This window comes from Phyllostomus hastatus, unplaced genomic scaffold (genome assembly GCF_019186645.2).
Source record: "Phyllostomus hastatus isolate PE091 unplaced genomic scaffold, TTU_PhHast_1.1 phas_contig_17, whole genome shotgun sequence".
NCBI classification, from domain to species: domain Eukaryota; kingdom Metazoa; phylum Chordata; class Mammalia; order Chiroptera; family Phyllostomidae; genus Phyllostomus; species Phyllostomus hastatus.
This window is the reverse complement of record NW_025333664.1, coordinates 11,503,433-11,531,358: the sequence shown is the minus strand read 5'-3', so window position 1 is coordinate 11,531,358 and position 27,926 is coordinate 11,503,433. Positions and strand designations below refer to the sequence as shown.

Below are 27,926 nucleotides of genomic sequence, written 5' to 3'. Positions count from 1 at the left end.
CCCTCAGTGGGGGAGCGCTGGCCCCCCCTCCACGGCTCCTGCTGGGCTCTCGGGCCCTGTCCCCGGGCAGGCTGCTGAGTGTGGGAGCCCCAGCGGCTCCTTCTGTTCCCACCTCCCCCCCACCCCCCACCCTCCACCCCCCGTGTCGTCCTGCCCAAGACCACATATCATGTGCTGTGTGACAGCTTCTTTATTAAGCACCAGCTTTTCAGTATGAGTCACCGCAGGAGGAGGGTTTCAGACTTGCCCCGGCCCGGCACAGAGCCGGGGGGAGACGTGGCCGTGCTGAGGTATATGTGTGCATGGACGTGGGCACGCAGGCCTCAAGAGCGTCAGCAGCCGACTTTGGAAATGACAGTCTTCCCAGGAGTAAAGGTAAGAGTGCCGTTCAGTCCCCCAGAGCTGCGAAGTCTCCATCCACGGGACGAGGGCTCAGCGAGGCGGCCGCCGCGTCCTCACAGATGCTGCCCTGCTGGCCAGGTCAGAGAGGCAGGGGGTCAGGCAACTCAGTACCCAGGGCATTCAAAAGAAATCACAGAACATTAGAGCCAGAGAGGAGCCCCCAAGGGAGACGGAGGTTGAGGGCAGGGGAGTGCCTTGCCAAGGCCACACCAGAAAGAACAGAGCTAAGACCTGGGCCCAGCTCCCTGCCCTTGGCTTTGGGCAGCCGTGCAGATGCCCCAGACCAGCCTGAAGGTGGCTTTTATATAGAAAATACACCAGTCCAGGGAAAGGCTGCCACCAGCCAGGGCCCTGGGACCAAGGAGTCACCGCTGTCCCTAGTGTCGCCCGAGAGAGGAAGGGAGGGCAACTTGCTCGAGGTGGCCCGGAAAGCCTAGCTGGAGCCAGGGCTGGTCAGCAGCCTGGAAGGTCAGCCAGGGACATACCTGCGGAGGCCGAAGGTGGCATCCCATAGGCTTCGTAGAGCTGATCCAGGAGCGCCCTCTTCTCACCTTCTGGGAGGAAACTGGACTTGGCCGCGTTGATGTTCTGGAAGGGCCAGAAGGGCAGACGGCATGGAGCCAGAGAACTCGGCGGGGTGGTGGGGGGGGGAGCGCCTGGCAATCTAGGGATAGCCCTCTCTTCCCTGCATGGTGGGCGGTCGGTTAAGCTCAGAGGGGAAGGGACTTGTCCAAGGTCACGTGACAGCAGCTGCCGGAGCAGAGACCGGGAGGCTCTGTGTTCTCAGAGCTGGAGACACTTTGAGAGGCAGGGCAGGATGTCGGGGGCCAGAGAGAGACGGGCCTGGGGAACTGAACACCTGAAAACCAAGGGCTCGGCCTGGGGTCTGTGAATGGCGTGGAAGTGGGTGCAGAACTTCAGAGCTGACCACACTTCCAGGTTCTCTGAGGGCAAGCAGAGGGTGAAACACCTGGGTCGGGGTCAGCACGTCAGCCTGGAGGGCACCTAGCTCCGGGTCTGGCCTGGTGAGGCAAACTCACTCCTCGTCTCCAGAGGTCCTCCCGCACGCCAGGGCCCGGAGTGCAGGCCAGCGGGGCCCACACCCACTCACCAGCCTCTTAAATTCCTCTTCAGTGAAGCCCATGTCCTTAGTCATCTGGTAATCGGTGTTCAGGGTGGACTTGAAGATGAGCGGGTCGTCCGTGTTCAGCGAGTAGTTCGCCTGATCCTTTTTGAGTCTGGATAGGGGGGGAAGGGAAAGAGCCCCCCTTTACTCTGTCGTGAACAGACACTGCATACCAGCCTCCTTCAGGCCCTGCATCCTCCTCCTCACGCCTGGAAGATCTCATCCAGAGCGAGAAACACATTCAGAGAGCTTGGGCGACTTGTCCGAGGCCCTGTAACTGGCAACTCAAGACTCAAACCCTCCAGTCAGACGAGAGCTCAGCGAAGGCGGAAGGGAGCCAGGTAGAGTGGCAGCCCAGAGAGGCCGCACGAGCAACGCCCCCTCCAGCCACCCCCCTCTCTAGCCTGTCCCTTCACAGCCAACGTTCTGGGCGAGTTGCCTGCACCCTCCCCCATCGCCCTCACTCCCGCTGCACCCTGCTCTGTGCACTCGCCGTGGTGTTCGGTCCAGAGGGCCCTGCCCAGCTCTCCCCGCCCAGCTCTCCCCACCCTGGGTTGTGCGGAACGCCACCGTGGACTGCTCCCACACCGCCCTTGGGTCACTTCTCCCTCTGAGCACCACCATGGCAGTGTAGGGGGCCCTGGGATTTCTCTCCAGCACACAGGCCGTGTGCCCGTGCGCCTCCAGAACCTCCACCTGCACTGACCACAGGCACTGCACGCTCCCCTCCCTTTGTGAGAGCCCAAGCTCCCTCCCTTTGCATGACAGACCAGTGCCAGCCTGACCGTGGTCACCCTGAGTCCTTGCTGTCCTCATCCTGTGTCAGGAAAGGTAGTGTTGCCTGCCTGAGGCCTGAGGCCACTCCCAGGGCTCAGTCACAGGCCAGAGGCCTCTGCCCTGGACTGCGGGGTGGGAGCAGGGGAGGACGGGCCAGACCCCCAGGGGAAAGCCTGCAGCCAGTGCTCGGGGGCATGCCCAGAGGTGCCAGGAGCAGAGACCGTGTGAGCAGGGGAGACTCATCTCCCGGACTCCGAGGAGGCAGGGGCTGGAGGGTGAAGTTTCTCTTGGGCAGCAGGACATTGCGGTCCAGCTCAGTGAGCTCCAGCCCCCAGCTCTGCTCTTCAGTCGCGTTACAGCACATCTGCGCTTCGGCTTCCCCGCTTGTAAGGGGAGGGTAACGCCAGTTTCGCAGGGATTTGCACAGGTTTCGTATGAGGACCATATGGCTGGTGCCCAGTCCCTGCATTTTCTCCCTCCCTGGCTCTCCTGGTACGAGACTGAGTGGACCCCACGGGAGTGAGCCTCACCGAATGACCGGGTGCTCCGTGGTCGACTCCCAGGCGCCTGTGAGGTAGCTGGACCAGGGGCAGACCTGCAAGAGCAGGCGTGCGGCTCGCAGGGACTTCCCCAGGCCACTCGGGGCCCCGCCCCCCACGCCCCGGGGCCAGAGCCGCCTGCTCGGGCCGCGGTCACGTGGCCTCCCTGCTGCTCATTCCCAGGAGCCCATCCATCCCAGTCTTGCTCCACCACCGAGCAGCTCTGGTGCCCACCGCCCACGCCCACCACAGCTTGCCCCACTCCAGCCCCCAGGCCCCTCCTGGTTTCCCCCACCCCCCAGTGCTCCCTCCCAGGCACCTCGAAGTGCATGTTGTCCTGTCGCAGCTTGGTGTAAAGGGTCTCATCGTCCAGGGCGTGGTAGCCGTGTCCCAGCCTCTCTGTCTTGAGCCTGTCCACAGCCTGCAGAGAAGCGGATGGGAGCTCAGGAAGGGGCAGGGCAGAGGTGGGCAGGAGGGCCCTGCAGTCCACCTGGGGGCTCCGTACCTCTTTCACCACCTCTGCGGAGCCGACCTCCCCGGCGTGGACCGTGCGGTGAATGCCGCTCCTCACGGCCTCCTGAAAGGACAAGAGCCAGGTGGTGCGTGGCCTTGGGGAGCCCCCCGCAGGCCCTGCCTTCACCGAGCTTTGGGTCTGAGTTTCCGCAGGCCGAACCACGCCCACGGTCAGGCCAGCTGCCTCGGGATGGGGAAGCCTGGTCTTTTTCACTGATTTGGGTGACAGCCGCCATCTGTGGGACAGGCGTGTGCCAGGCACGGCACAAAATGCTCTGCATCCGCCATCTCACATTCACTGTTACCTACTTTGCAGGGAGTTGGGGGAAACCGAGGCTCGGGGAAGTTAGGCAATGTGACCAAGGCCAAACAGGAAGTGGGAAGCCAAGCACTGAGCCCGAGCGGTTGTTCTCCGGAGCCCCCCGCTCGTAAGCCCTTCCACGAAGAGCTGAGACCGCCACTCCCAACAGGCCCGAGAAGGGACAGACCCGCCCAAGGTCGTGCAGCAGACACAGGCGGACAGCCTCCCACCGCAAGCAGGGCCTTTTCTTTACACCAAGTTCACAGTCCCTAGAGCCCCCCGGACCCATCTGGGGACCCGGGAGGCCTCACACTCCCCAGTCCCTGTGACGTCTCCCTGCCCTCCTCCCACAGTGCCCACCTCGTAGGCCTTCAGGTGTCCTGGGAAGAGGCTGCTTCCTTGGATGGTCTCATCTCCAGCCAGATCGATGCCCACCACGGTCTGGTACCGGTACTTCTTACACAGCTCCACCACCTCCGGGGACCAGTCTGTGGGTCACATGCCCGCCAGGGCTCTGTCAGCAGCGGCGGCCGGGGGAGAGAGCCTTCCAGAATGCCTGCTTGCTGTCCCATCCCACTTACCTCACCCCCCACCCGAGGCTAGCGTGAGACAGAGGCCCAGTGTCCTGTCTTCAAACCCCGACCTCCGCAGCCTGACCGCATGGCCTCCGGCAGTCCGCTCCCCCCAGTGCCTCGGTGTCCCCTCCTCTCTGGGGCCACCACCAGCTACCGCACCGCGTCATGGCGAGGCTTTGCCGAGATCCCGTGTGTCAAGCACTGAGGGCGGAGCCTTGGCTCGGTGCACAACACGTGGCCGTTGTCTCATTTGTCCCCCCAACCGCCATGGGGGGCTCTTCCCCGCTCAGGTGAGCAGACGGAGGCCCACACAGTTGAACGTTTAAACCTAGCACGTAACTCACACTGGCATCACTAAACATACTGCTCACATACTAGGGGCTTAACCGAGAAAGTCATCACAAAGCATTTAAAAAAAAAAGGAAAAAATCACAGGCTTTGGAACCGGATGGCTCTGGGTTCACATCTGAGCTTTCTGCCTCCCTGATGGAGGAGCAGGAGGCGTCACCTCCCTTCCTCCCTCATGGAAGCGTCCTCATCCCTCAAACAGGATCAAGGACAGTAGCTCCCAGGCTGCGGCAAGGCCTGGAGAAAATACACGTAAGCCACGCTGTGCAGCAGGCCGGACAGGTGGGGGCACTAGCCCTCTGCTGTGGTTCTCACTCGTCCTCACAGTGGAGAGTGAGGCGAGTGCCACCACCTCCCACGGCAATGTGTATCCGAGGCCCTAAGAGGGGACCAAGTCACACAGTGGAGCTCCGCCCTTTGGAAGTCCCAGCCCTGAAGAGTTGACCGCAGTCAGTCACTAGGGAGACCCCTCAGACTCCAGCGGGCAGACCAGACGGGGCCTGGCCCACGGGACCTGGGGGAGAGCTGTGGGCTGTTCAGAACCTGCCTTAGATGGTTTTCTTTGGTCTTTATGGTCAGGCTCCGTGGGTGTGGAGCCTCCCACAGGCCCTGCAGCTGCAGGCCCAGTCTCCGGGCGGAAGGGGGGGGGCGGGGGGGGGAGCCTTTGTTGCCAGGAAGTTGTGAGCCTGCCTGGCAGGGCTCTGATAACTTCAGGAAGCCCGAAGGTCCAGCTGATGGACTCGAAGCGGACACCAGGGGCAGCCCCAGCACCAGGGCAGGAGGTTGGGGTCACTGTCAGATATGTGTGCAGCCCAGGGGAGGGCCGAGGTCGCACTCACCGGACTGGTGGCGCATGCAGCACAGGATGGAGCGCACCTTCACCTTGAAGTCGCGCTCTCCCTCCTGCAGGCCTTGGCTCACCAGCTCCACCACCTCGTCCGGGGTGAGGTCCCCTCTGTGTGGAGAGAGCAGGAGGGATGGGCCTGAGACAAGGCAAGGGCTAAAGGACCACACTGGGTCTGGGACAGAGGAGGAAGAAGAGGAGGAGAGTGGGGGAGGGGAGGGAGGGGAAGAAGAGGAATCTTCCAGAAGCCTCTCCCCACCACCTCTGAGACAAGACTGAGGGAGATGGCCAAGCTCTAGCACACACCCTCCCAGCTTCCTTGGGGTTGCCTGGGCACTTCCAGACCTGGAGAATGTCCCTGTGGGGGTGGGGGGGTACAGGTGTCCCTGTTGGGGGTGTGGACAGGGGGGTGCCCGTGTCAGACACAGCCCCGCCCCAGGTGGAGGGCACAGCTACGCTCACCTGGCCCAATTCCCACTTGTTTACGAGCATCGGAGTCGTGGCTAGGAGGGGCAAAGTGGCTGGGTGACACCACTTAGAGATCCCTGGGGTCCCAGCAGGGGACAGGAATGGGCCAGACTCGTTTCCGTTCCGGGGTTAGAGCAGGACCCCTGGAAGCCACTGGACAGCCGTGTTTCGAGGCTGCAGGCCTGTGTCTAGGACTAGGGGTGACAAGACACAGCCAAACGCTTTCTCCCAAGGTAAAAACGGACGTGTGAGGGACGGGCACCCTGTCTCTCAGGCCGGATAAGCCCATCTTTCCGAGGCCACAGACCAGATCACGGGGCAAGGTCAAAGTCGTCTTGGACCAGGGCCTCCCAACAGTCTGCCCCCCCGGGTCCCAGGCTGGGCCCCCCTGTCCCGGCCGCCCCGCCCTCCAGGGGGTCGGCCACTCACTCAGCCTGGTTCCAGGGGATCGGCACCACTTTCGAGTTGGCCAGCAGGTGCGGGCTGTAGCGCACCTCCACGTACACCACGCCCTCCTTGGCCTTCATCTCAACAAACTCGTAGGCGATCCTCTTGACGGCCTCCCGGCAGCCCCTGGGACGGGAAGAGAGTACTTGGGACCGCCTCCTCCGAGGTCCCTTCAGAGCTCCAGGGACAACAAGCCTGTCCCCAGCCCCTGGAAGATCAAACCCACTCCTGCTCTTCAGCCCCCTAGCCTCCGGGGCCCGGCTCTGGGCCTCCACCGGAGAAGATCCCAGACACTCGGCCAGTCCTGTCAGCTCTGCTTCCAGACTGCAGGCCGCTTCTTGTCCCCTCCGCCCCAGTTCTCACCACCTCCTCTCTCTCACTGGCCTCCGTGTCTCCACCGCCTCCTGGTAACTATTTTCCTCGTGGCAGCCAGAGCAATCTTTTCCAAACCTAAATCCAAGCATATGGCTCCTCTGCTCTGAACCCCCATGGCTTCCATCATGTGGAATGAAATCCCAACTCCCTTGCCTGGCCCACATGGCCTGTATACCCCGCCCCCTGCCACCTGCCCCGGCTCCGCCCCCCTCACACGTTCTGCGAGCCCGTCAGAGGCTGGCGGTTCAGCTTGTTCCCACATCCGGGCCTTTGCATGTGCAGCTCCCCAAGATCGCCCCATGTCCCTTCTCCCTCTGGATTTTGTAATTTTACTGTATTTTAGGGAGAAGGGAAGGGAAGAAGAGAGGGAGAGAAATATCTATGGAAGAGAGAAACATCAATTGGTTGCCTTCTGCAAGCAACCCAGCCAGGGACGGAACTTGGAGCCTGCAACGTAGATATGTGCCCCGACCGGGAATGGAACCAGAGACCTTTTGGCATGCAGGACGATGCCCAACCAAACGAGCCACATTGGCCAGGGCCCCTCTGTCACTCTCCACCCCTTCTGGACTTTACTTTTCCCCATGGCCCTTATTACCCTCTGACATTCCACGCCACATGGTTCACTGGCCAATTTTCACCTCGCCGCCTAGAATGCAGTCACCGTAGGACAAGGACCCCTCCATCTGTCTTGTCACAGCTCAAAGATGGCCAAGGACAGAACCTAGGACATAGCGGCCACTTGGAGTGTGTTGAGTGATGGGTGCAGGCCAGCAGGGACGAGAAACGAGAGGAAAGGACACGCACAGGCCAGAAAAGCAAAATCAGACAAGCAGGACCACATCAAACGAAACAGCCTTTTGCAGAGCAAAGGAAACCATCCCCAGAGTGAAAAGGTAACTACGGAATGGGAGAAAAATATTCGCAAATCACACATCTAAGGCGCTAATCTCCAAAATATAGAAAGAACTCCCATAACTCAACAGCAAACAAAACCAAATTACCTAATTAAAAAATAGGCAAAGGACCTGACTAGACATTTCTCAAAAGACATACAAATGGCCAGCAGGCACGAGAAAAGGTGCTCAACCTCTCTAATCATCAGGGAAGTACAACACCACAGTGAGACGCCACCTCGCACCTGTGAGGGTGGCTGCTACCGAAAAGAGAAGCCACACCACGACAGGTGTCAGTGAGAAAACGGGACCCTTGGGCGCCGGCAGTGGGACTGGCAATGGGCGCAGCCATGGTGGAAAGCGACAGGAAGGTTCCTCATATGGGTACACACAGCCCTGGGGGCCCTGGGGCCCAGCCGTCCCACTTCTGGGTGCGCGTCCAGCGGCGGTGACGTCCGAATCTCCAAGAGGCGCCTGCAAGTTCATGCTCGTTCATTATTCATAGCAGCCCCGGCATGCAAACCACCCAGGCGCCCACCAGCGGGTGAGCAGACAGAGAGACCTTTCAACCGGGACCGGCGTCCTGCCCGCCAGGCGAAAAGTCGCTGGTTTGATTCCCGGTCAGGGCGCATTCCTGGGTTGCAGGCCCGGGCCCCGTGTTTCTCTCTCATGCATTGATGTTTCTCTCCCTCTCTTCCTCCCTCCTTTCCCTCTCTCTAAAAATATAAATGAATAAGTAAAATATTCATTTTTAGAGAGAGGGAAGGGAGAAAGAGAGAGAGAGAAACATCAATGTGTGGTTGCTGGGGGCCATGTCCTGCAACCCAGGAATGTGCCCCGACTGGGAATCGAACCTGCGACACTTTGGTTCGCAGCCTGAGCTCAATCCACTGAGTTACGCCAGCCAGGGCAAATAAGTAAAATCTTAAAAATGATCTCCCACAGAGAAAGACCAAGCAGCCTTAAAGAAGGAAATGCTGCTGTCCACAGCGTGAACGACTCTGGAAAGCAGGACGCTCTCGGAAAGAAGCCGGCTGAGAGAGACGACCGCTGCGTGGCCGCGTGCACATGTCACGCGGAAGCCAGAGCAGCGGAGCTTGTAAAAGCAGAGGGTCGGGCGCTGGTTGCCGCAGACGGGAAGGCAGGGGGTGGGGAGGCGTCGGAGCAACGGCACAGAGTTTCAGTTGTGGGAGATGAGTAAGTTCTAGAGATTTATTATCACACAGCACAGCGGCCGCACGTGACACTGAACTGTCTCGTTGGAATGTGCCAAGAGGGTAGAGCGTAAGTGTTCTTAGCCACACACAAGAAACGTGGCCGGTGTGTGTGGCGAGGGATTAGTGAACCGGCTCGATTTGGTAATCACTTCCCAACGTGTGCGGTTGCCAGAACCCCAAGCCGCGCCCCTCCAGCGCGTGCCACCGCTGTCTGTGAGTCCCACTCCAGAAAAAACGGAGAGAGAGAAGGGCACCAATGGGCGAGTCCGAAGGGACCCGGGACGGGATGGGAGAGATGCCGGGGACGCGGACCCGAACCCTGGTTCCCACGCTCACCTGCCGCGCGACCCCAGCTAGCCGCCTTCTCGGACACCCACATCCACGGGTCACCGTGAAGGTGAGTGAGCGAAGCCTCATAAAACTCGCCCGAGCCGGTGCTCGGAGCAGAACAGACAAATGCTCCAGGTGTTTTGACTGCTGTTCCTGAGTGTTGGCCCGGGAAACAGGGCGCAGGTTAACCTGCAGGGGCTGCCGTGGGTGTCGACCGGAGGACAGGGACCGGGCCTCAGCCGGGAGTCTCCACCACGCAGGGTGAAAAAGGACCCCTGACCAGAAAGCAGTGTGTGAAGGAGGCGGCCCATGGGAGGGCCTGTGCCTTTGAGAACCAGGGGGAGGGTGGGCAGCTGCTGTGGGAAACCCCTGGGGCACGGGGTGAGCCCCGGGTGGCAGGGGTCCTTATCTCCCCCACGGCTGCGGCCGACGCTGCCCCAGGCGCAGGGGATACAGCAAACGAGGTGGACAAACTCCCTGGCCCCCCAGAGCCTACTTACAGTCTAGCGAGAGAGACAGGGAAGTGAGTAAAATGGAAGCTGTATCGTAGGTCAGATGGTGAGAAGTTTCATGGACACACACAAAGCAGTGGGGAGCGGGGTCTGGGACAGCAGTTTTCAGTAGTGTCCCCAGGGCCTCACTGAGAAGGTGACATCTGAGCAGGGATGCGAGGGAGCCGTGGGAGGCAGCCCCGGGGCATCCACGGGAACAGCGGTCCAGGCAGAGGGAACGGCAGTCGCAGGGGACCTGAGACCAGGCTGTGCGTGGTGCCCGCTGTGCCACAGGAGGCCGATGCAGCTGGAGAGGGGTGAGCCTAGGGGCCAGTGGCAGGCGATGAGGGCTCTCATCTGACCCCTGTGGGCGCAGGCAAGAGGCTGGAGAGTCAGAGCTCTTGGCCATGGCCTCAAGTGGCCAGGCAGCCCTGCAGGAGGCGGCCTTTAGTGGCCTGGATGAGTTTGGCCTTCAGGGAGCTGGGCCTCTTCTGTCATGGGGCCAGAGAGACGGGAGCTGCCTCCAGGTGGCGTGGCAGAGGTGTCCAGGCCTGCTCGTGTGTTCTGGGCGGGGAGGGAGCAGGGGGCGGGGTCTTGGGAAACGCAGCACGTGTCTCCAGCAAGGCGACATGTGTCTGCTTACCGGAGGCAAACCCTGGAACAGTCAGTGCCTTCCGGGCTGAGCCCGAAAGCTTCCAGCATGAAGTCAGCCACCTGGCCACCCATCTTCCCTCCCCAGGACTCCTCGTACCTGTTCTGCTGCTTATCCGGCCAACACCTCTACCTGCCTCACACACCTGCTTTGCCAATCCTCCAACAACCCACGCTTGGCCCATCCTCCAAGCCTTTCCTCAGGCCTGCCCCTCTAGACAATGTCACACCCTTGCTATCCCACAGCCGGGGCCTTACTGCCTCCTCCAGGCAGCCCTTCCTGACTGGCTGCAGCCCCTTTGGCTCCCCCCAACCCCCACCCTCAGCTCGCATGGCGCCGACTGCCAAGGCTGATCGTTGCCTGTCCTCAGAAGCTCTGCCTCTTGCCAGAAAGCTCAAGGTGGGACCGGGGCGAGAATCTGGGCTCTATCACCTGCCAGCTGTGGCGCGGCAGGCAAGCGCCTTCACTTCCCTGGCCCTTCATTCCCACCCCCCACAGGAAATGAGGACTGAGTCCACCCTGCAGGCCTGCGGACGACTGTGAAAAGTGTAGTTCTGTGAGCTGTGCATCTGTTACATGCATCTACATCGGGGATATTCTGCTGTGAAAAAGTAGAGGGGATGCAAAGTGACATCAGATCACCAGCGCCTGGCTGTCGATAGAGGCAGCAGTTGCATGCACAATGAGAGGCAGCTGGCTGAGGACAGTGCTGTGTCCAGTCCAAACTCCAGGAGCTGGACGGGACCCCATGGCCCAGGGTCCAGACAGGGGGGCTGAGGCCCAGAGAGGGACTCTGCCCAACGTTATTCCATGAAAAAGCCGGAGACGAGGGTCTGTGTTCCTAACCCCCCTTGTGCCGCCACTTCTCTGTAGAAGCTGCAGGCATTTGTCTCTCACGCCCACTTTCCAGAAGAGAACATCGAGGCCCAAACGCACGGAGAGAGTCAAGCAAGTATACGAATGGTGAGAAGCAGCCTGGGGTCTCCTGCCCCACAGGCCGAGGGGCAGGCCTGGGGCTGGTGGCCTCTCCCAGGCACAGGGATGGACGCTGCCCGGGGCCCGAGGGTGGGGGACTCACGCAATGGCGGGCATGTAGTAGTTGAACTTTTCCAGGAAGGCGGGGAGGCTGATCGGCTTGTCCATGCCGATGATGTTCTGTAGTTCCTCGGCAGTGTTAGCTGGGAGGGTGACCCCCCTCCTCCTAGGGACAAAACAAGAAGGTGACAGACTGCCCCCAGGGAGGACTGGACCAGCTCTCCCGGGGGCCACAGCAGGAAACCTGAGGACCTCACCATCCAACCCCAACCCACTGGACAGATGGGAAGACTGAGGTCCAGGGCAAACAGAACCAAGGGCAGAGTTCTCCCAGCACCTCCTGTCCTTGAGGCCACAACCAGCCAGTGGATTTCAAGGGGTGAAAGCCTGTGTATGTGGACATGTGCCCGCACACACACACACACACACACACACACCTGGAACAGGGAAGGTGCCCGGGCAGCAAGCCCACAACTTCCGCCTGTGCCCCGAAAGTGGGCACACCTGGTCCTCTGCCGGGTCCGAGGCTACCAGGGGCAATACTACAGGGCAGGGGCGGCCCGGACAAGCACTGGCCCTGCCGCTCCTCTGCTCTCTGTCTCGTCCGCTCTCTCTCAGAGGGGCTTGTTCGGCCCAGCGCCCTGCGAGAGGGCCGGCGAGCCAGTCGTTGACCTGAGTCCCTCCCATCCCTGCCCACAGTCCCCCCACGGGCTGGACACGGTCACCACTCAGTAAGGCCTGCATCTCTGCTTCCGCAGCCCGCCGGCCACAGACCCCGCCTCCCAGGGCACACTGGGCCGCAGTTTCCCCACTTTTAAGATAAAAGAGGCAGTAAAGGACACCAGACACTCAAGAAACACTTCTACCCTGAGGAATAGAATGAGCGAAAAAGGAGATCTGAGGAAACAAACAAAAAAAATGCAGAAAACTTTTAACCCTAAAACGAGCAGGGAGATGAAAGACAATACACCCTTGAAATGAGACATTGCTTTCTTAAAAGGGGGGCGTTTAGAGAGTAAGAAAAAGCTGTTGGGAATTTAAAGGAACATGGCAGCAACCATCAGGACGTAACCAGAGGCACGGAAAACAAAGGCGAGAAAGTCCGTCAGCAAGCAGAACAAAAGGCAAACATGACTTAAAAGGAAAATAAAGGAGCAGGGAGCACTGGAGGCCTGGCTTCCCGGCCACATCGTCCGTTGGACTCGGACTCATAAAAATCCTCTAAAAACAAACAGGAGCAACCGGGGAAGAAGGTCAGATGATGAAACCAGGAGGCTCACGTGGGCGGTGAGCATCTTGGTGCGGACGGCGCTTCATTGAGCTGTATACTCAAAACCTGTACGCGTGCAGGGACGTCCGACCTTTTGGCGTCTCTGGGCCACGCTGGACGAAGAAGAGTTGTCTCCAGCCACACATTAAATGCCTTGTGACAGGTAATCACACAAAAAAAATCTCATCGAGTTTTAGGTCAATTTACGATTTTGTGTGGGGCCACATTCACGGCCATCCTTGGCTGCACAAGGCCTGTGGGCCGTGGGCCGGACACCCCTGCAGCTTTATTAACCAATGTCACCCCAATAAACTCAATTTTAAAAAGTCAGGGGGTTCAAGCATCCAGTTTTCCACAAAGCAAGATGACAGGAGGAAACTGTCAAAGAAATGGAAGTTGGACGGAACAGTGTTGAAGTCCCTTAGTGGCTCCTGTTATTCAAACATTAAAGTGGTTTCCTACCTAAAAAGCTATTCCCCCGAAGCCCCCTAAATATGCCATCCTCCCCTCTGGGTGGCCCCTCTCCCTGTGAGCGCCCAATGAGTGTCACCCCGAAGTCAGGTGCTCAGAGCGCACTGAGCCTTCTCCCCGCTGCCGGCCAGCCCGCCCCACACTGCGTTTTGAATGTCTTTCCGGGAGCCAGTGGGCTGAAGGCAGAGGGGGTGGCGCTAAGGCTCTGGCTCTCATATCGGCAGATTCAGGGGCCGCATTCGCCTTGGACCCCACTACCACTTATTGGGGTGCTGCCTCCCGAACACTTTCTTCCAGATCTCCTTTCATGGATTTCCACCCGGGGTCCAGAGGCCCACAGTTCCGACTCTCTGTCTCCGAGAGCCCTGGGTGTGCCGGGCGGGGAATGGACAGCAGCGGCCGAGACAGACGCGTGTGTCTGACCCCCCACCCCAGGAAGGCGGGCGTCTCCTTTCCCTTCCCCATCCCGGGCCCCACATTTCCAAGCGTGGCTCCTCTATATCTGCCCAGCAAACCAGAGATGGGGCTGTTGCCCAACTCCGTCCCCGTTGTCCTCTGCCTGCCACGGTGGGCAATGCACCTATAAGGACCCCGGCCACAGAGAGCCCGGACAGGAGGGTGAACTCAGCGGGTGGGGTTGGAAGTCCATGCCCCTCCTGTGTGTGCCACACCACCCTGGGCAGCCCCTGTCCCCTCGGAGGACCTCCACGTCCTCGCCAGTAAAACTCGGAGCATTTTCTGTGCAGGTGCAGAGACCACGTGAGGCTGTTAATGTGTCCTGGGAAAGGCAGCATGCCCTGAGGCCGGATGGCCTGGGGCTGAATCCCAGCTCTGAGATAAAGGCTGTGTGACCTTGGGCAAGTTACTCACCCTTTCTGGGTTTCTTAGGTCTGGGATGTTTGAGAAACACCCAGTGTGGACTAAGCAAAGGGCAGCAGAAGAGGTCACAGATCTCCCTCAGGCTTTGGAGAATATTAAGGGCCATGTGCAGACGTTGGCTTTGACCCTGAGTCAGTGGGAGGGACGCGTGAGAGGGTTTGAGCAAGGGAGTGAGCTGATCCAACCATGTCTTTTTTAAAAATTAAAAAATATATATTGATTTATTTTTAGAAAGAGGGGAAGGGAGGGAAAAAAAGAGGGAGAAAGACATCAATGTGTGGTTGCCTCTCATGCGCCCCCTACTGGAAACCCAACCCACAACCCAGGCATGTGCCCTGGCTGGGAATTGAACCAGCAACTCTTTGGTTCTCAGGCTCGTGCTCAGTCCACTGAGCCACACCAGCCAGGACCAAACCATGTTTTAAGACAACTGTTCTGACTACAGTATTGTGGGGACGGTAGATGGGGGAGGCAGGAGTGGACACCTGGAGACCAGTCAGGGGGCTGTTGCAACAGTCTAAGTGAGGGACTGGCGGGGGCTCAGACAGGGTGGTGACAGGGACGAGAGCACAGCCAGATTCAGAACGTGCCTTGAAGAAAGAGCAGATGGCATCGAGAAGGAGACGGAGAGAATCAGGAACAGGCCCCGGAGAGGACGGACTCACAGGAAGAAGAAATGGGTGACAACCGAGGCAGTGGAGGCCCCAGAGGCAGAAAAGGAGCCACTGGGTTTGGCCCCAGCCCACCTCCACCTGGGAGTCCTCCAGGGCTGCCCATATTGATCCGACCCACTCCCTGCTCCCCTCGCCTGCCGGAGGTCAAACTCCAGCTGGCACCAGCACCGCCTCTCCAGGGTCAAAACTGTCCCCGATACTCCCAGGCGGCGTGGGAAGTGGAAGATCAACCAGCCGCCCAGCACCGATGGCTCCTTTCCGTCCACCCCGCCCTGGCACTCCTGCCTCATTGCTGCGCTAGTGAGTGCTCTGTGACCCCTTAATAGGCACCCCGATTAGATCCCATCTTGGCCCCCGATAACCCACCCAAATGGCATCACCGGGGCCTTGATCAGTGGCTGGCCCTCAGCACAGGCGAGGGACAGGTGGAGATAAGCCGAGCGGCTTGGCTTAGCAGAGCCATTACTTGTGATTAATGACCCTGCCATGAGGGAGTGCCTTTCCTGGAGTCCCAAGCTGAGTGTTTCCCCTGGGGCGCTTCGCCTAAACCTCTAGCAGCAGGGGTGCCGGTCAAGGGCAGGGACCCGGTCTCAGCTGTGCTCACTAGACAAGTCACTTCATCGATCGTGACTCAGTGTCCTCCGTGTCTGTAACACAGGGACAATGATAGTATCTACTTTACCGGTGGTCATGAGGGATCAGTAAGCTGACCCAGGTGTGTTGGCGTGCAGTAAATGTGAACATGCTTATGTAATTAAATAGCAAATCAATAGCCGCTTCCTCGAGCAAGATTGCTGCATGTGAGACAAGACGGAGCAACGTGGCTCTGGCTGGTGGCTCAGTGGTTGAGTGCCAGCCTGGGAACCAAAGGGTCGCCAGTTCAATTCCCAGTCTGGGCACAAGCCTGGGTTGCAGACCGGGTCTCTAGTAGAGACTGCTCAAGACTGGGAATTACACCGGTAACCCTTTGGTTTGCGGGCTGGTGCTCAGTCCACTGAGCCGCACCAGCCAGAGGAAGACCTTATTCTTATCCTCAACTTGCAGAGGCCAAAGGCACAGTGAGAAAGCTGTGTATGGATTTAAATCCAAATATACTGCACTTTGAAAGTCCCTGAGCTATAGGTGCTGTCCCCAAGAGAGGGGCCGCCACCGTGGGGGGTGTGGGGAGGGAGGCATGGGCCTCCCTCACTGGGGGCTCCGGGGACCCCTCAGCCCACCCGCATCCATACGAGCTGAGGCAGGAAGCATGTCTCACTTGGAAGATGCTAAGTTGTGACCAGAGAGGGAGCCCCTTCGAGGCTCGCAGTAGCTCATCTCCATGGTGACATAGGAAAAGCTGTGGCAGTCAGCTGGCCTGTCAACTTTTGACTCTGCCATTTACTTGCTGTGTGTGGCCTTGGGCAACTGCCTTCACCTCTCTGAACCTGCTCTCTCCTCAGTGAGATGCGGACAGCAACACCCCCTGTCCTGTGTGGGTGTGTCATCTGCCGCCAGTTCTCTGCCAGAAAACAGTGACAGGCTCAGCCCTGGGAACTGCTTCTGTGTGTGTGTGTGTGTGTGTGTGTGTGTGTGTATGTGTCTCCACATGTAAGGTAAGGCACACTTCCCTTGGCTCACCTGCGAGTGGAAAGACAAGAGGCAAAGGTACCCAAGGCGGAAGGCACGGGCTGTGGGTCCCCAGCTCGGACACCCGCCCCTCTGGCCGGGGCTGGCTGGATCGCATGGGGGAGGGAAGGAGCAGCAGCCCCGGGTTCTCCCAGGTCCTCACACTGGAGACCCTGCCCAGACCCGGGGAGGGAAGGCCTCTTATCCGTGGACGTACCTTCCATAGTATAAGATGGTTTCGGGTTTGATGGATCCGTCGAGGTGGACATGCAGCTCTACCTGGCAGGGGCGAAGGGAAGCAAGAGAGAGAACACGCACCGTGAGTGCCTGGGGGATCTTCAGAGAGTCCGTGTTAACATTAACCGCGATAACCCTGAGGCACTGCCTATCGGACACTCACAGACATGTCACCAAACTCTACACACGCCATCTCGTTTGACCCTCACCTGTGTGGCGGGTTTCTCTATCCCATTCACAGCAAGAATACTGAGGTTCAGAGAGGTTCAACGACTGGTGCAAGGCCACACAGCAAGCCAGTGGTGGAAGCAGGAACCCAACCCAGTGCCTTTGGGTTTAACCACAACCGACAAGTGACAGAACCAGAATTCTAACCTGAGCCCAGTCCCGAATGAAGCTGGTGCTCCTTACACATGAGGCTGGCCGAGGTCCCCTCGGAGCTCCCGAGCCCCAGCTGCCGCCCCGGCCAGTCTGGCTCTCAGACAACTCGCTCAACAAACTCCAACCGTAACAACGAGGGTCGACCACAGACTTCCTGCAACTTCCTGCACTAGTGAGTCACATGGCATATTTCAAAAATCAGACACCACTCTCGCTTTTTTTATCTTCACCTGAGGACAGTTTTTTTCATTGCTTTTAGATAGAGAGGAAGAGAGGGAGTGAGAAAGAAACATCAACTGGTTGCCTTTTTGTATGTTAGTCCCACCGGGGATCGAACCGTCAACCTCTCGGTATATGGCACAACGCTCCAACCCATGGAGCCACGCTGGCCAGGCTCCATTTTCAAAAGCAGGTGTTATTTAAACACAGCTTCTCAGGAATTAATAGTAAAGCAACACAAGATCTTTCCACGACTCAAGGAAGGACACTAGATACTCGGCCATCTGGGTGATCAGCTCCAACGAGCCCGGCCCCACGAACAACGCCCAGCCCCACAGACAACGCTCTGCACACGAACCCAAGAGTTCACAGACAGGGGCCTGGGAGACGCCTGTCAGGCCCGGCTCCCAGCCCTGCCCTTCCTCTGGCTGCGCAACTTAGACACGACACTCCGTCTCTGAGCCTCGGTTTCAACGGGAAGACCACGGCCCCGACTGCCTCCCTGTCTAAGAACAATTGTAAGGATTCAAACACCAGTGCAGGCGGATACTAGGGCCCACGGGAAACGGCTCCTTCCCCTTGGATTTTTCCACGTGCTGCTGAGAGAAGCCCAGCAGGTGCTGGAAGACGGCAGGGAAGTGCCTTTGTCATCTGCCCGTCCCAGGTCACAAAGGACACTTTCCTGGGCCAGGGGGAGACCTAGACGACTCTCACTGCCATCTCCACCAGCGTGGGGCCGTCCCTGGGACTCAGGGACGTGGACGAGAAGGCGGCTGCCTTGGCTGGAGAGGAAGCTCAGCATGTCCTAGAACACCCACGTGGGCGCCTCCCTCGGAGGAAACCCGGCCCAGGCCCAGGGGGGGCGGCAGGGACAGAGCTGCCAAGCCCGCCCATCAGCAGGACATCTGAGCCATCAGATCTCCCCAGAAGCCGTCCAGCTGGCACGGGACCCAGCGGCACTCACACACAAGCTCGGCGTCAACCGAGCTGCTGGATTCCCTGACCAAATGAATTCGATCCCACTCAGCCAAAGGTTTGCTGGGTGCCCCCCAAAATGCTCAGCATCGAGAACACTGATGTTTCCAGTCCAGGGACCTGCCAACCAGCAGCGTGACCTTGGACAGGGGACCTCATTTCCCTGAGCCTCTGTTTTCTTATCCTTAATCCTCCCCGTGGCTGAGGCGAGGATTCAGCTAAAGAGGCAGGGTGGCTTTATGGTTTGTCACCCAGCTCCTCTGCGAGATCCCTGGGCGTCTCCACCCGTTGGGCAGGGAAGAGTGTACACCTGCCTCCTTGGCTCCGGAGGGTTTGCCACGGGCGTGCAAGCACACAGCGTGCTCAGCACAGAGTCAATGTGAAATAACCGTCAACGAAGAGTCCTTCCTGCACCGGACTGCCGAGGCCCTGCTGGGAAGGGAGAGGTGAGCAAAGGGACAGAGGCCTGCTTCTGTGACGTGCATGGGCCAGCAAGGGGGAGAGACACGAAGCATCCCGCAGCTAAGTATATAATCAAAGCCAGGAGCGCTCCCTGGGAAGCACCGACAGGTCCTGGGAAAGAGCGGAGCAAACAAAGAACCTCGCCCAGCCGGCGGGCCGACAACGGCTTCCCAGAGAAAGCAGGTCTTGAGCTAAGACCTGACAGATGAAGAACCAAGTGAGGAGGAGGATGGGAAGAACATTCCAGGCCGCAAGAAAGGCCGTGTGGTGAGAGAGAGCATGGTGCACACATGAGAGGAACCACAGCATGGTGCCAAGGCGGGGTGGGGGGCAGTATTTGTGGGACTGCAGAGGCTGCAGGGCCACCGGGCCACCAGAAAGAGACGGGTTTAACCTGAGAGCACAGAGAAGCCACGCAGAGCTTGAGACTGGCTGCAGGGGGAGGAAAACCTGCAGCAGGACCGGTTAGAGGCTACTGCAGTCCAGTGCATGAGAGGTGATGCCTTGGACCAGGGAGACGAGGCGGATGTGGGAAAGCAGGTGGACAGAGAGAGACATCAAGGATAATGCTCCAGGTTGGCCCCTATGGGGTGGGAGGTGATTCCCACGCTCTGAGATGGAGAGCTCCGGAAGAAAGGGGATGAGGAGGGGCGGAAGTGTGGGGAGACAGGTGTGAGCCATTTGATCTTTGTCACATTAGACTGGGGCATCTTTGAGATTTCTGAGTACAAATGGACGGAGCCTGTGGACATGAGGGCCTGGAGTTCTCAGAGATGGAGGCTGGAGATGTTGGAAGGAACTGAGGTAACCAGAGCTGTGGTCTTGAGTGAGGTCCCCGGGGGGACAGCGTGGAGGACAGGGCCCAGGTGAAGCCTTGGCAAGCACCGGCACTCACGGGCTTCACAGAAGGGGGTGGGCTTGGAGAAGAGCCCCCGAGAAGTGGGAGGGAAATGGGAGTGTGGGGTTCGGAAGGCAAGGGGCGACCAGATTTCAGGGCAGAGGGGTGGTCCACCTGGTTGGAGTAGAGGGCTGAATGGTAGTCCCCCCAAAACATGTCTGTGTCCTCATCCCCAGGACCTGAGTTGCCTTAGACGGCAAAGTGTGATTATTAAAAGCCTTGAAAGAAGGGGCTCATCCTAGATTCCCTGGACGGCCCCTGCTGCAGCCACCTGTCTCCTTATGAAAAGACAAAGTGTTTTGAGAAACTCACCCAAGAGGAAGCAGCAACGTGACCACAGAGGCAGATGGGAGCCACAGGGCCACAAGCCAAGAAGCGTCTGGGGCCACCGGAAGCTGGAGGAGGGCAAGGGATGGATTCTCCTACCCCTGGAGCCCCCGGAGCGTGTATGGCCCTGCTGAGACATTGGTTTTGGACTTCTGGCCTCGGGGACTGTGAAACAATGAACTTCTGCTGTTTTAAGTTACCCAGCATGTGGTATTTGTCACAGCAGCCACAGGAAACTCATACAGCCGAGTCCTGCCAGAGGCCGAGGAGCAGGGGAGCAGAAACGTGTCCCGGGACCCAGGACACGGGGCACCAGGAGGCGTGGTTCTCACCCCGACTGCCCACTGGGAGCACCCAGGAAGCTCTGGAAAGTGCCGGATGCCCGGGCCCACGCACGTCCATTAAATCACAATCCCTGCGGTGAGCCTGGGTGCAGGTTTTGTTGGGCTACTGTTATGTTTTGTTTTTTAAACATGAGGCCAAGATGGAGGACCACCACGCTAAAGGAACCATTCCAGAGGCCTGAGTGAGCCCACTCCACACTGGGGTAGGGAAGGCGAGAAGCAGGGGTAAGGAAATGGAGAAAATGTAGGTGGAGGTAGGTCAAGAGCACTGTGTTTATTTTTCAGGTGGGAATGACGTGAGCGTGTTTCAGTGACGATGGAGGAGACTGAAGCTGAGAGGGAAGAACAGCGTGAGGTTCGAGAAGGCAGGAGAGGTTAGAAGGCGAAAACCAGAGCGTCTCCGAGTTACGAGTCCGAGCTCAGCCAGTCTGCGAGGCTGTGGCTGGTGCTGCTTCCCCGGTGGCGGTGGGCGGGCCTGCGAGGCTACTTCTGGCCCCAGCACTTAAATGCCAACGCACAAGTCTCCAGAGCCCTCTCTTCACTCCGGCACAGCAACCAGAAACGCCCAGGATGGCAGCCGCCCATCTGCCTACATGACAGTGATGAGCAGACGGTGACGGACATGGAAGATGAGCAGAATGACGGACACCTCAGCCGATTCAGACCCCCTGGACCTGGGGACGGTGGTCACTGCGGCAGACTGTAGCCTACCCCGCCCGAAAGCACGCACAGCTCTCAGAACCCAGCGTTACTGATTGTGCGTGTGTGCGAGGAAAAGAAAAACAGCCAGGAAGTGGGGGAGGAGGGGCTCAGAAGTACCCAGAAAAGATCGCTTTGCGGGGGAGGGAACACACAGAGGAGCAGGGCGTGGTGGGCGGAGGGAGGACAGCAGAGAACCGCTCCAGACACAGGGAACCGCAGCTGCTAAGTGTCCGGATCAGGGTGCAGTCAGGAAATTGGTTCAAGTGCAGGGAACAAGGTTGGTGGTGAGAGAGGAAGCCGGAAAGTTAGGGGATGGAAGCCAGGGAGACACCGCAGGCAGGCCACGGTTAAGGGGATCCGCTGAGGAGTTTGAAACAGGGGAGTGGCCTTTTAAAAGCTGTTTCTGCTGCTGCTTGGGGAGTGGATTTAAGGGAGGCAGAGAGAGCGCAGCTGCAGGAGGCCAGATGGTAGAGCAGCAGTACCCAGAGCTCCTCCAGCTCCGGATGCAGTAGGTGCTCACTCAGCGTGAGGCACCTGGTGCAGCGGTGCATGGCCGAGAGACGGGCGGGAGGCAGGAGTGCCCCAGGGACAGAGAAGACAGAGCCGGCCTGCCCACCGTGCCCCACGGATTCCACCCTCCTTGGGGCTTCTGGGAGGCTGCCTAGACGTGGTTCGGGGGAGGAGCAGAGGCAGGAGCCACTTCCACAAGCAGCCCCAGCTGCTCCCATTGGACTTTCTGGGAAACTGCGATTACCCACGGAGAAGTGTCAGCCCACCCCCACCCCGGATGACACGGGGTGCAAGCTCAGAGGCTGCGGCGGGGGCCCTAACCCACTGACCCCATCCAGGGAAAAGCAGCAGCAGTGACTACCGGGTGCGAGACCACGCTCATGCCTTCTCTTAGTTCATTCTTACGACCAGGAAGGTTGGGGCTCCCCTCCCATTTTCCAGATGGGGAAACTGAGGCGCAAAGCAGTAGCTAAGGACCCACAGTCAGTCGGTGATGGAGTCAGGATCTGAACCCCGGTCTGAGTCTTCAACTCCTACAGGCCTGGCCTTGGATATAAATGATACAGCAACAGTAACGGCAGCTGCCTGTTACCAGGCCCTTTACCTCGCTTCTCCTCAACCCCCCTGCAGAGGTATTTGGTAGCCCCGTCCGGACTGGCCAAGCTAAATTCAGACAACTGCCCAGGGTCACACAGATCTACAGTGGCAGAGCTGGTTGGAACCCAAGTCTCTCCAGCCCTAAGCCCGAGGGCTGCCCAGGGCCCAGCACCCACCCCCGCATCCCACCCCGGGCCCAGCACCGGGCCAGGCCTCCGGGAGAGGAACCTCACGCCCCCTTTTCTGCACCTGCTCTCCGTGAGTCGGACTCACAAGCAGAGCTGCAGGAGATCCTCCTGGACCTGAGCAGGAAGCATCCCAGTCACCAACAATATTTATTAGTGGGCACCCTGGGGCATGGGGAAACGCCCTGAGTCCTTGCCCTCGGGTGATGCCAGCCAGACAAGTGAGGACCAGGGAGCTGCATTCCCTTGCCCGGGGTCACCCAAGGTGGCCGTAGCAGAGCCAGGACGAGGACCCAAGTCTTGGATTTTTTGGCAGGACACTCCGAGATCTGACTCCCTGCTTACAACTGCCGAAGGGTGGGGGGCTGTCCTCCCCCAGCGCCTGCCCCAATCAGACTGCTTCTCAGGGCTCCTCAGGGCCCCCCAAACACATCACTGTTTATTTCCATCCCACTAATTTTTAAAGTCTCTTACTGTGTGTATCTCCTGCCCCCAACCACTGTTAGTTACCTGGAAGCAGGGACTTTGCGTCCTCAGGCTGCACCCTTAGGACCTAGCGCCTGGCACAGTGAGAAGGGCCCAGTAGGTGCCGAGTGACCAAGTGATGGCATCCCCTTCTCCCTGTCCTAGGTCAGCAGTGCTGTGTCCTCTCCCTGCCTCGAGGAGGGGCTCACCTACACCCTATGGCCTGGCGGAGAATCCAGGCAGGGCAAAGCAGCGAGTGCTGCCGGCCCAGCCCCAGAATCCGGGCGCTGCAGTCAGAACCTGGATGAGCCACAGTGCCCATAGGGTGGGGGGCCAGGGCAGGGCGGACGTCCTCTCCCTTCCTAGCCCTGGTCTTGGCAATGATCTGGACAGTGCCAGAGGCCAGTGCCAGCAGGGGCCACGGCCTCTCAGCTGACCTGTGGGGTAAGAGGAGGAGACAGAACAGCCCTGGGGCTGACAAATTGTTTCAGCCACACCTCCTCCAGGAAGGCCTCTATGCTCAGCCCCATCTGGGCTCCTGCAGCTGTGAGGTACAGAAGGGAAGGGGCGGAGCTGTTCCTCAGTGCCTCCTGCCAAGCCGGAGCCTGACTTAGCTCTCTGTTGCTGCTGTGGGCCTCCCTAGAGGTTTCACAGAAGACAGATGTGTCCAGGGTGACATCCCGTGGGGAACAGCCTCGGAACTCAGCAGAGTTATCCCCATTGTATAGGTGAGACAACTGAGGCTCAGAGAGATTAAGGAACATGCTGCAGGTCCCAGATTAAGGAGTGCCACAGCCAGGACGAAGTCGCACCTACCACCCTTCACCCTCCATAGCGGCGCTGAGTCAGCGCTGGTAAAGTCCAAACTGAATGGTTAATAATCATGACAAAAAGCATCAATAGCAGCTAGCCCTGGCGTGCCCCACCCCAGGCAGGCCTGTAACTGACATTTCAAGTGGGGTGGGTAAAAGTCCGATCCCCCTGTGACATGCACGAACGGAGGCACAGAGAAGACGCTCAGCCAAGCTCCAACGATGGACAAGTGGGGAGATCAGCACACGGAGCCAGACAGCCTGGCCCCTCTGCCACCCAAGTTTAAACTCCTCACTGGTCTCCCAACCTTGCTGCTCCGGGGCCTCAGAACCCTAAAGGATGGGGGTAAGCCTGCCCCCAACACTCTGGGTGAACACAGATTTGAGCCTCACTTTGGGGCTCCTGGCCTGCTCTTCTCCCCCACGCCCCCGTTCCAACCAGACCCCAGTCCCACCCCTCCCTGCTGTGGGGACACTCCCTAGGACAACCGAGCGGGTGGACAGGTTTCTCCCAGCTCACAGGGCCCCTGCCCACGCCAGTCAAGCCCATGTGAGATCAGATACAGAATCAGGAGGCCGACTGGGCTCCTGTGCTTCACTGCGCACCCGGACTCGGCACTTCCCCGCCGCCGTGGTCCTCACTTCCTCCTCCGTCAGAGGCTGAGAAACCCAGTCTCTGTTCCTGTCCCTCCCAACTGCCAGGTGGGGAGATGTAACCGGTAAGCCAGGCTCTTCCCCGCGGCATTTGTACTTTAACAAGTGGCTCTGGTCACACACAAAAAAAGGGCTGGAAGCCCAAGGCAGTGTCTTCCAGCGGCAGCAAGACAGAGAGACAGGGCGGGCGGTGGGGAGACTTCCCGAGTCCACAGCAGCCCCCAGGCACCAACCAGCGGTTCAATTTCCCCCTAGGGCCCCATGAGCTTGGCGGTATGAGCCCATTTTAGAGAAGGAAGCTGGGGTTCAGGAAACTGTCCACCTAAGCTCTCGTCACTGATAAGTGCTGAGGCTGGGATCCTACCCCAGGTGCTCTGAAGTCCAAGGTCACCCTAATTCTAACTCCTCCCCCACTAAGTGGGGATGGCAGCTAAGCAAAGCCAGTAACGGCATCCACGTCAGTTTCAGGTAGATCAGGGTGCAAGTCTCGCCCTTCTGCTTTCCAGCTGTGTGACGCTGGCAAGTTCCTGCCCCTCTCTGGGCCTCCGTGTCCTCCCATGTAAATGGAGAGAATAACAGGACCTCCCTCAGGAGGGCTGTGGTGAGCATTAAATGAATTCACACGTGCACATACACATATCAGAATAGCACCTGATTCAGAGCAAACGTTCAAATATGAGAAAGAGAAAAGTACGTGGGAGATTTAGCCCCAAGTCTCCTCTCCCTCAAAAAGGCACAGCTCAGAACACTGCTGTTCCAACGTGGCTGGCCCACTCAGCTCTCAGGTTTTGACTAGCCTCCGGCCAACCACGTCACCACTCCAGCCTCGGCCCCCGAATCTGTAAATGGGGACGAAACTTGAGTTTCGAGGTCGCCCTGAGTTCTGCCTGTGGTGTAGCAAGGGGCCTGCCCTCACCTTCTGCCTTTTGCAGTCTTTGGCCCTGACGTGGGAGAGCCTTTCCCTCACACCATTTGCAAGGGACACCGTGAAGAAGTGTTTTACTGCGTGTCTTGCGTAACAGTCGGCCAGTCTTTCGAAGCTTTGGGAAGCGCTACAGATGGGTTCCTTCTAACCCTGTCACTCACAGACACATTCCTTTCCCCTGGCTCCGACCGGATGGGCTGGGATGGGCTCACGTGACCCAAACAGGAGCACAATAGGAGGGGTGGGTTCAGTACCTTCCAGAGAGGAATCTTCCTCACACCCTTTCCTCTTTGGCTGTTGTTCCCCTGAATTCTCACAAATAAACACCATGTTAAGCAGCAAGAAGAAGAGGAGGAAGAGGAAGCGAAGAAGGAGGAGGAGGAAGAGGAGGAGGAAGAGGAGGAGGAAGAGGAAGAGAAGGAAAAGAAGGAGGAAGAGGAGGAGGAAGAGGAAGAGAAGAAGGAAGAGGAGGCGGAAGAGGAAGAGGAGACGGAAAAGGAGGAGGAAGAGGAAGAGGAAATCTACCCTGCCAAGTCCTTGCTCAGGGGATTCTGTGAGGTAAATCACAGAAGGTGCTGAATACCCATAAACATTCAGATGACAGCCGTTATTATTATTAAAATCCCAGGCAGGGGATCAGCAGTGCCCCCCGACCCCACCCGACACAGAGCTTGCCCTGAGTGCCATGCCATTTTCCAGGCTTGCCTCCTGCGGCGATACGTAAGGGCCACCCCTCCACACACGCTGCGCCTCCTCCAGGGCCCAGCAGGTGCTCAGGAAGCATCTGTCGGAATGCCATAATCAAACCACTAGGCAGCTGCCGGGGGTCTTGCTACCAACAGTGTGGTCCCTCCTCCAGCCAAATTAGCACCACCTGGGAGCTTGTCAGAAGTGCAGCATCTCAGCACCCACACTAGACCTGATTCAGAGCCCGAATGTTAACAAAGTCAAGTGATTGTTGAGTACACCTTAAAGTTTGGAAAGCTCTGCTCTGGCTTCTTACAGCAGGCCAGGTCCTGGGCCTCACCTAGAGGTAGGTATGAGATGCCAGAGAGGCCTGCACCCGGGGTTCCGGTACCCCTACCCTCAAAGGCTTCTGCAGAGACAGTTCCGGAAAGTTGGTTAGGGCCACAGGGTTGTGAAGCCAGCCACACTGGGCTCAAACCCTAGTTAAACTACTCTGATTTTCCTAATCCAGTTCATCTCTGTGCTTCTGTCTCTTTGTCTATAAGACAGGTGGACACCAGCCACCTCACACCATCACTGTCAGAATGAAATGGATTAATCCAGGTAACATGCCAGAATGGTGCCTGGCACAGCACTATAATGCAACTCCATGAACGCCGGACGCTCGTACTAGTAGTTCATTATCTGCCCCACCCACGGGAAGGCAGGGAGCTGGCTCTGGTCGCAGGGGCTGAGCCAGCTTGGGTATGTTCCCTATTCCTGAGGATGTAAAATCTAGTACACAGTGGGTGACCTCTGGATACCACTACAAGCAGGGGGGGCCCATTTCCCACACGCAGAAACTGAGGCCCAGAGAGAGGAAACGACCCGCCCATTTCAATCACAGGAAAGGATTGGGCGAGGCCAAACATTAGGGATAACAGTCTCTCTCCCACTGGGCTGTTACAAAAGTGTTACAAGGATCAAACCGGTGCATATAGCAAAAATCCTATAGAAGTGCCACCTTTCATTTACCTCTGGAACTTCCATTTCACTCCTGGTCAAGGGGGTGTGTCTATTGCCTTGGTGTTCCTAGCAGGTAAGGTGGTTCCCCAGCCCAAGGGCAGAAGGGGTCCCAAACAGTTAAAAAAAAAAAACCTTCAAAGGAAGGAACCACTACTGATGGGCACCTGCATTTGACAAGGTGTAAAGGAGGCTTTGGGGATGGGGGGCAAAAGTGCTCCCCCAGAACTTGGAACACCTGGCAGGAAGGAGCTGAGCATTTGCCCTGTGGTGGGGCATCATCGGTGGGTGGGGGACTAGGACTTACCTCCTCAGAAACCCCCCCCCCACCCCTTTGTGCTCCTCTCCTCTGCATACAGACACAGGATTCTTCCAACACTTTCGAGACATCTGCCCTCATCGCTTGCACCTATTTCTCAGGTGGGTAAGTTAAGGCAGACTGAAACTCATGCCTGCCCCTGACCCCTTAGCAGTCTCAAATCCCACTAGCTGGTCCTCTCTGCTGGGCAGACTTTCCCATGCCTCCCCTCCCTGGATGAATCCCAGTCCTCTGAAGCCCCACGGGTGGGCCTGCACTCTGCCTGACCCCACCATTCCCAAGACACCACAGCTGGCGGGAGGAGGGACAAGAGAGTTATCCTTTGGGACCAGTGGCCAAGTGAATCTTACCAGAAGAGTGCAAGGCCTAAGGCCCACCCAGACCCTCTGCCCCTATCTCTGGCATGGCTCACAGTTCTTCCCGCCCGTACACCCACAACGGGCTCCTTGGCACGGACAAAACTATCACAATGCTACAGTAAAATTCACAGAGCACTCAGTACTCACTACACACAACGCCAGATACCTCCGGGTATAGACAAGGGGCCCCAGGCTAGGAAGCCCATTTGACAGGCAGTGAAACTGAGACCGAGAAGGGCCAAGTCAGCGCTGGAAGCAGAACTCTGAAGGCAGCTAGAGGTGCCTCCGAATTCAAGACCCTCCCTTCCTCATTGTCTCTCACTAAACAGCCAGAAGGCGGGCGAGGGCCTGAGCTGCGGGAGGAAGCGCATGCAGGGGCGTCCGTGCGCTCCCGCAGCGTGGAAGCCCCTAAAGCCCTCCAGCCAGACAAGAAGCCAGAACCCCGACCACGAGTCCCGGCCCGGGCCCCGGCCCGCGCTCACTTTGGGCTTGTTGAAGGCGGGCGTCTGGGCCATGGTGCCAAGCGTGTGCCCCGGCGCTTCTCCCTTCGCTGAGTGCAGGTGGTCTCGGGCTGAGTAGGACGCCGGTCGGTTTCTCCCGGGCCCCGTCGTAACTGTGGCCCACCACTCCC

The 27,926-nt window shown here is 58.7% G+C and overlaps 1 protein-coding gene across 2 annotated transcripts; it reads right to left on the bottom strand.

Moving 5' to 3' along the window:
- Nucleotides 1-172: 172 nt before the first annotated feature.
- Nucleotides 173-27,926, bottom strand: ADA (adenosine deaminase). 2 transcript variants are annotated; one of them, XM_045832925.1, is made up of 12 exons: nucleotides 27,778-27,926; nucleotides 16,453-16,514; nucleotides 11,380-11,502; nucleotides 6,323-6,466; nucleotides 5,421-5,536; nucleotides 4,019-4,146; nucleotides 3,350-3,421; nucleotides 3,164-3,265; nucleotides 2,836-2,900; nucleotides 1,514-1,640; nucleotides 888-990; nucleotides 173-472 (listed from the first exon to the last, which is right to left on the bottom strand). In XM_045832925.1, exons 1-12 carry the CDS (start codon nucleotides 27,808-27,810, stop codon nucleotides 456-458), a joined length of 1,092 nt encoding a protein of 363 aa, XP_045688881.1. In that variant the 5' UTR covers nucleotides 27,811-27,926; the 3' UTR covers nucleotides 173-455. The 2 variants fall into 2 exon arrangements, with proteins under 2 accessions (XP_045688881.1, XP_045688882.1); XM_045832926.1 differs by having other exon boundaries at nucleotides 173-469.

What these genes read in the sequence shown, in the direction of transcription:
- ADA (XM_045832925.1), bottom strand. Translation starts at nt 27,810, where the DNA reads ATGGCCCAGACGCCCGCCTTCAACAAGCCCAAA. An exon ending in TACTACATGCCCGCCATTGC is followed by an intron (nt 6,467 to 11,379) that starts GTGAGTCCCCCA and finishes TTCCCGTCCCAG; the next exon opens with GGGCTGCCGGGAGGCCGTCA. An exon ending in AGGACAACATGCACTTCGAG is followed by an intron (nt 2,901 to 3,163) that starts GTGCCTGGGAGG and finishes CTGCTCTTGCAG; the next exon opens with GTCTGCCCCTGGTCCAGCTA.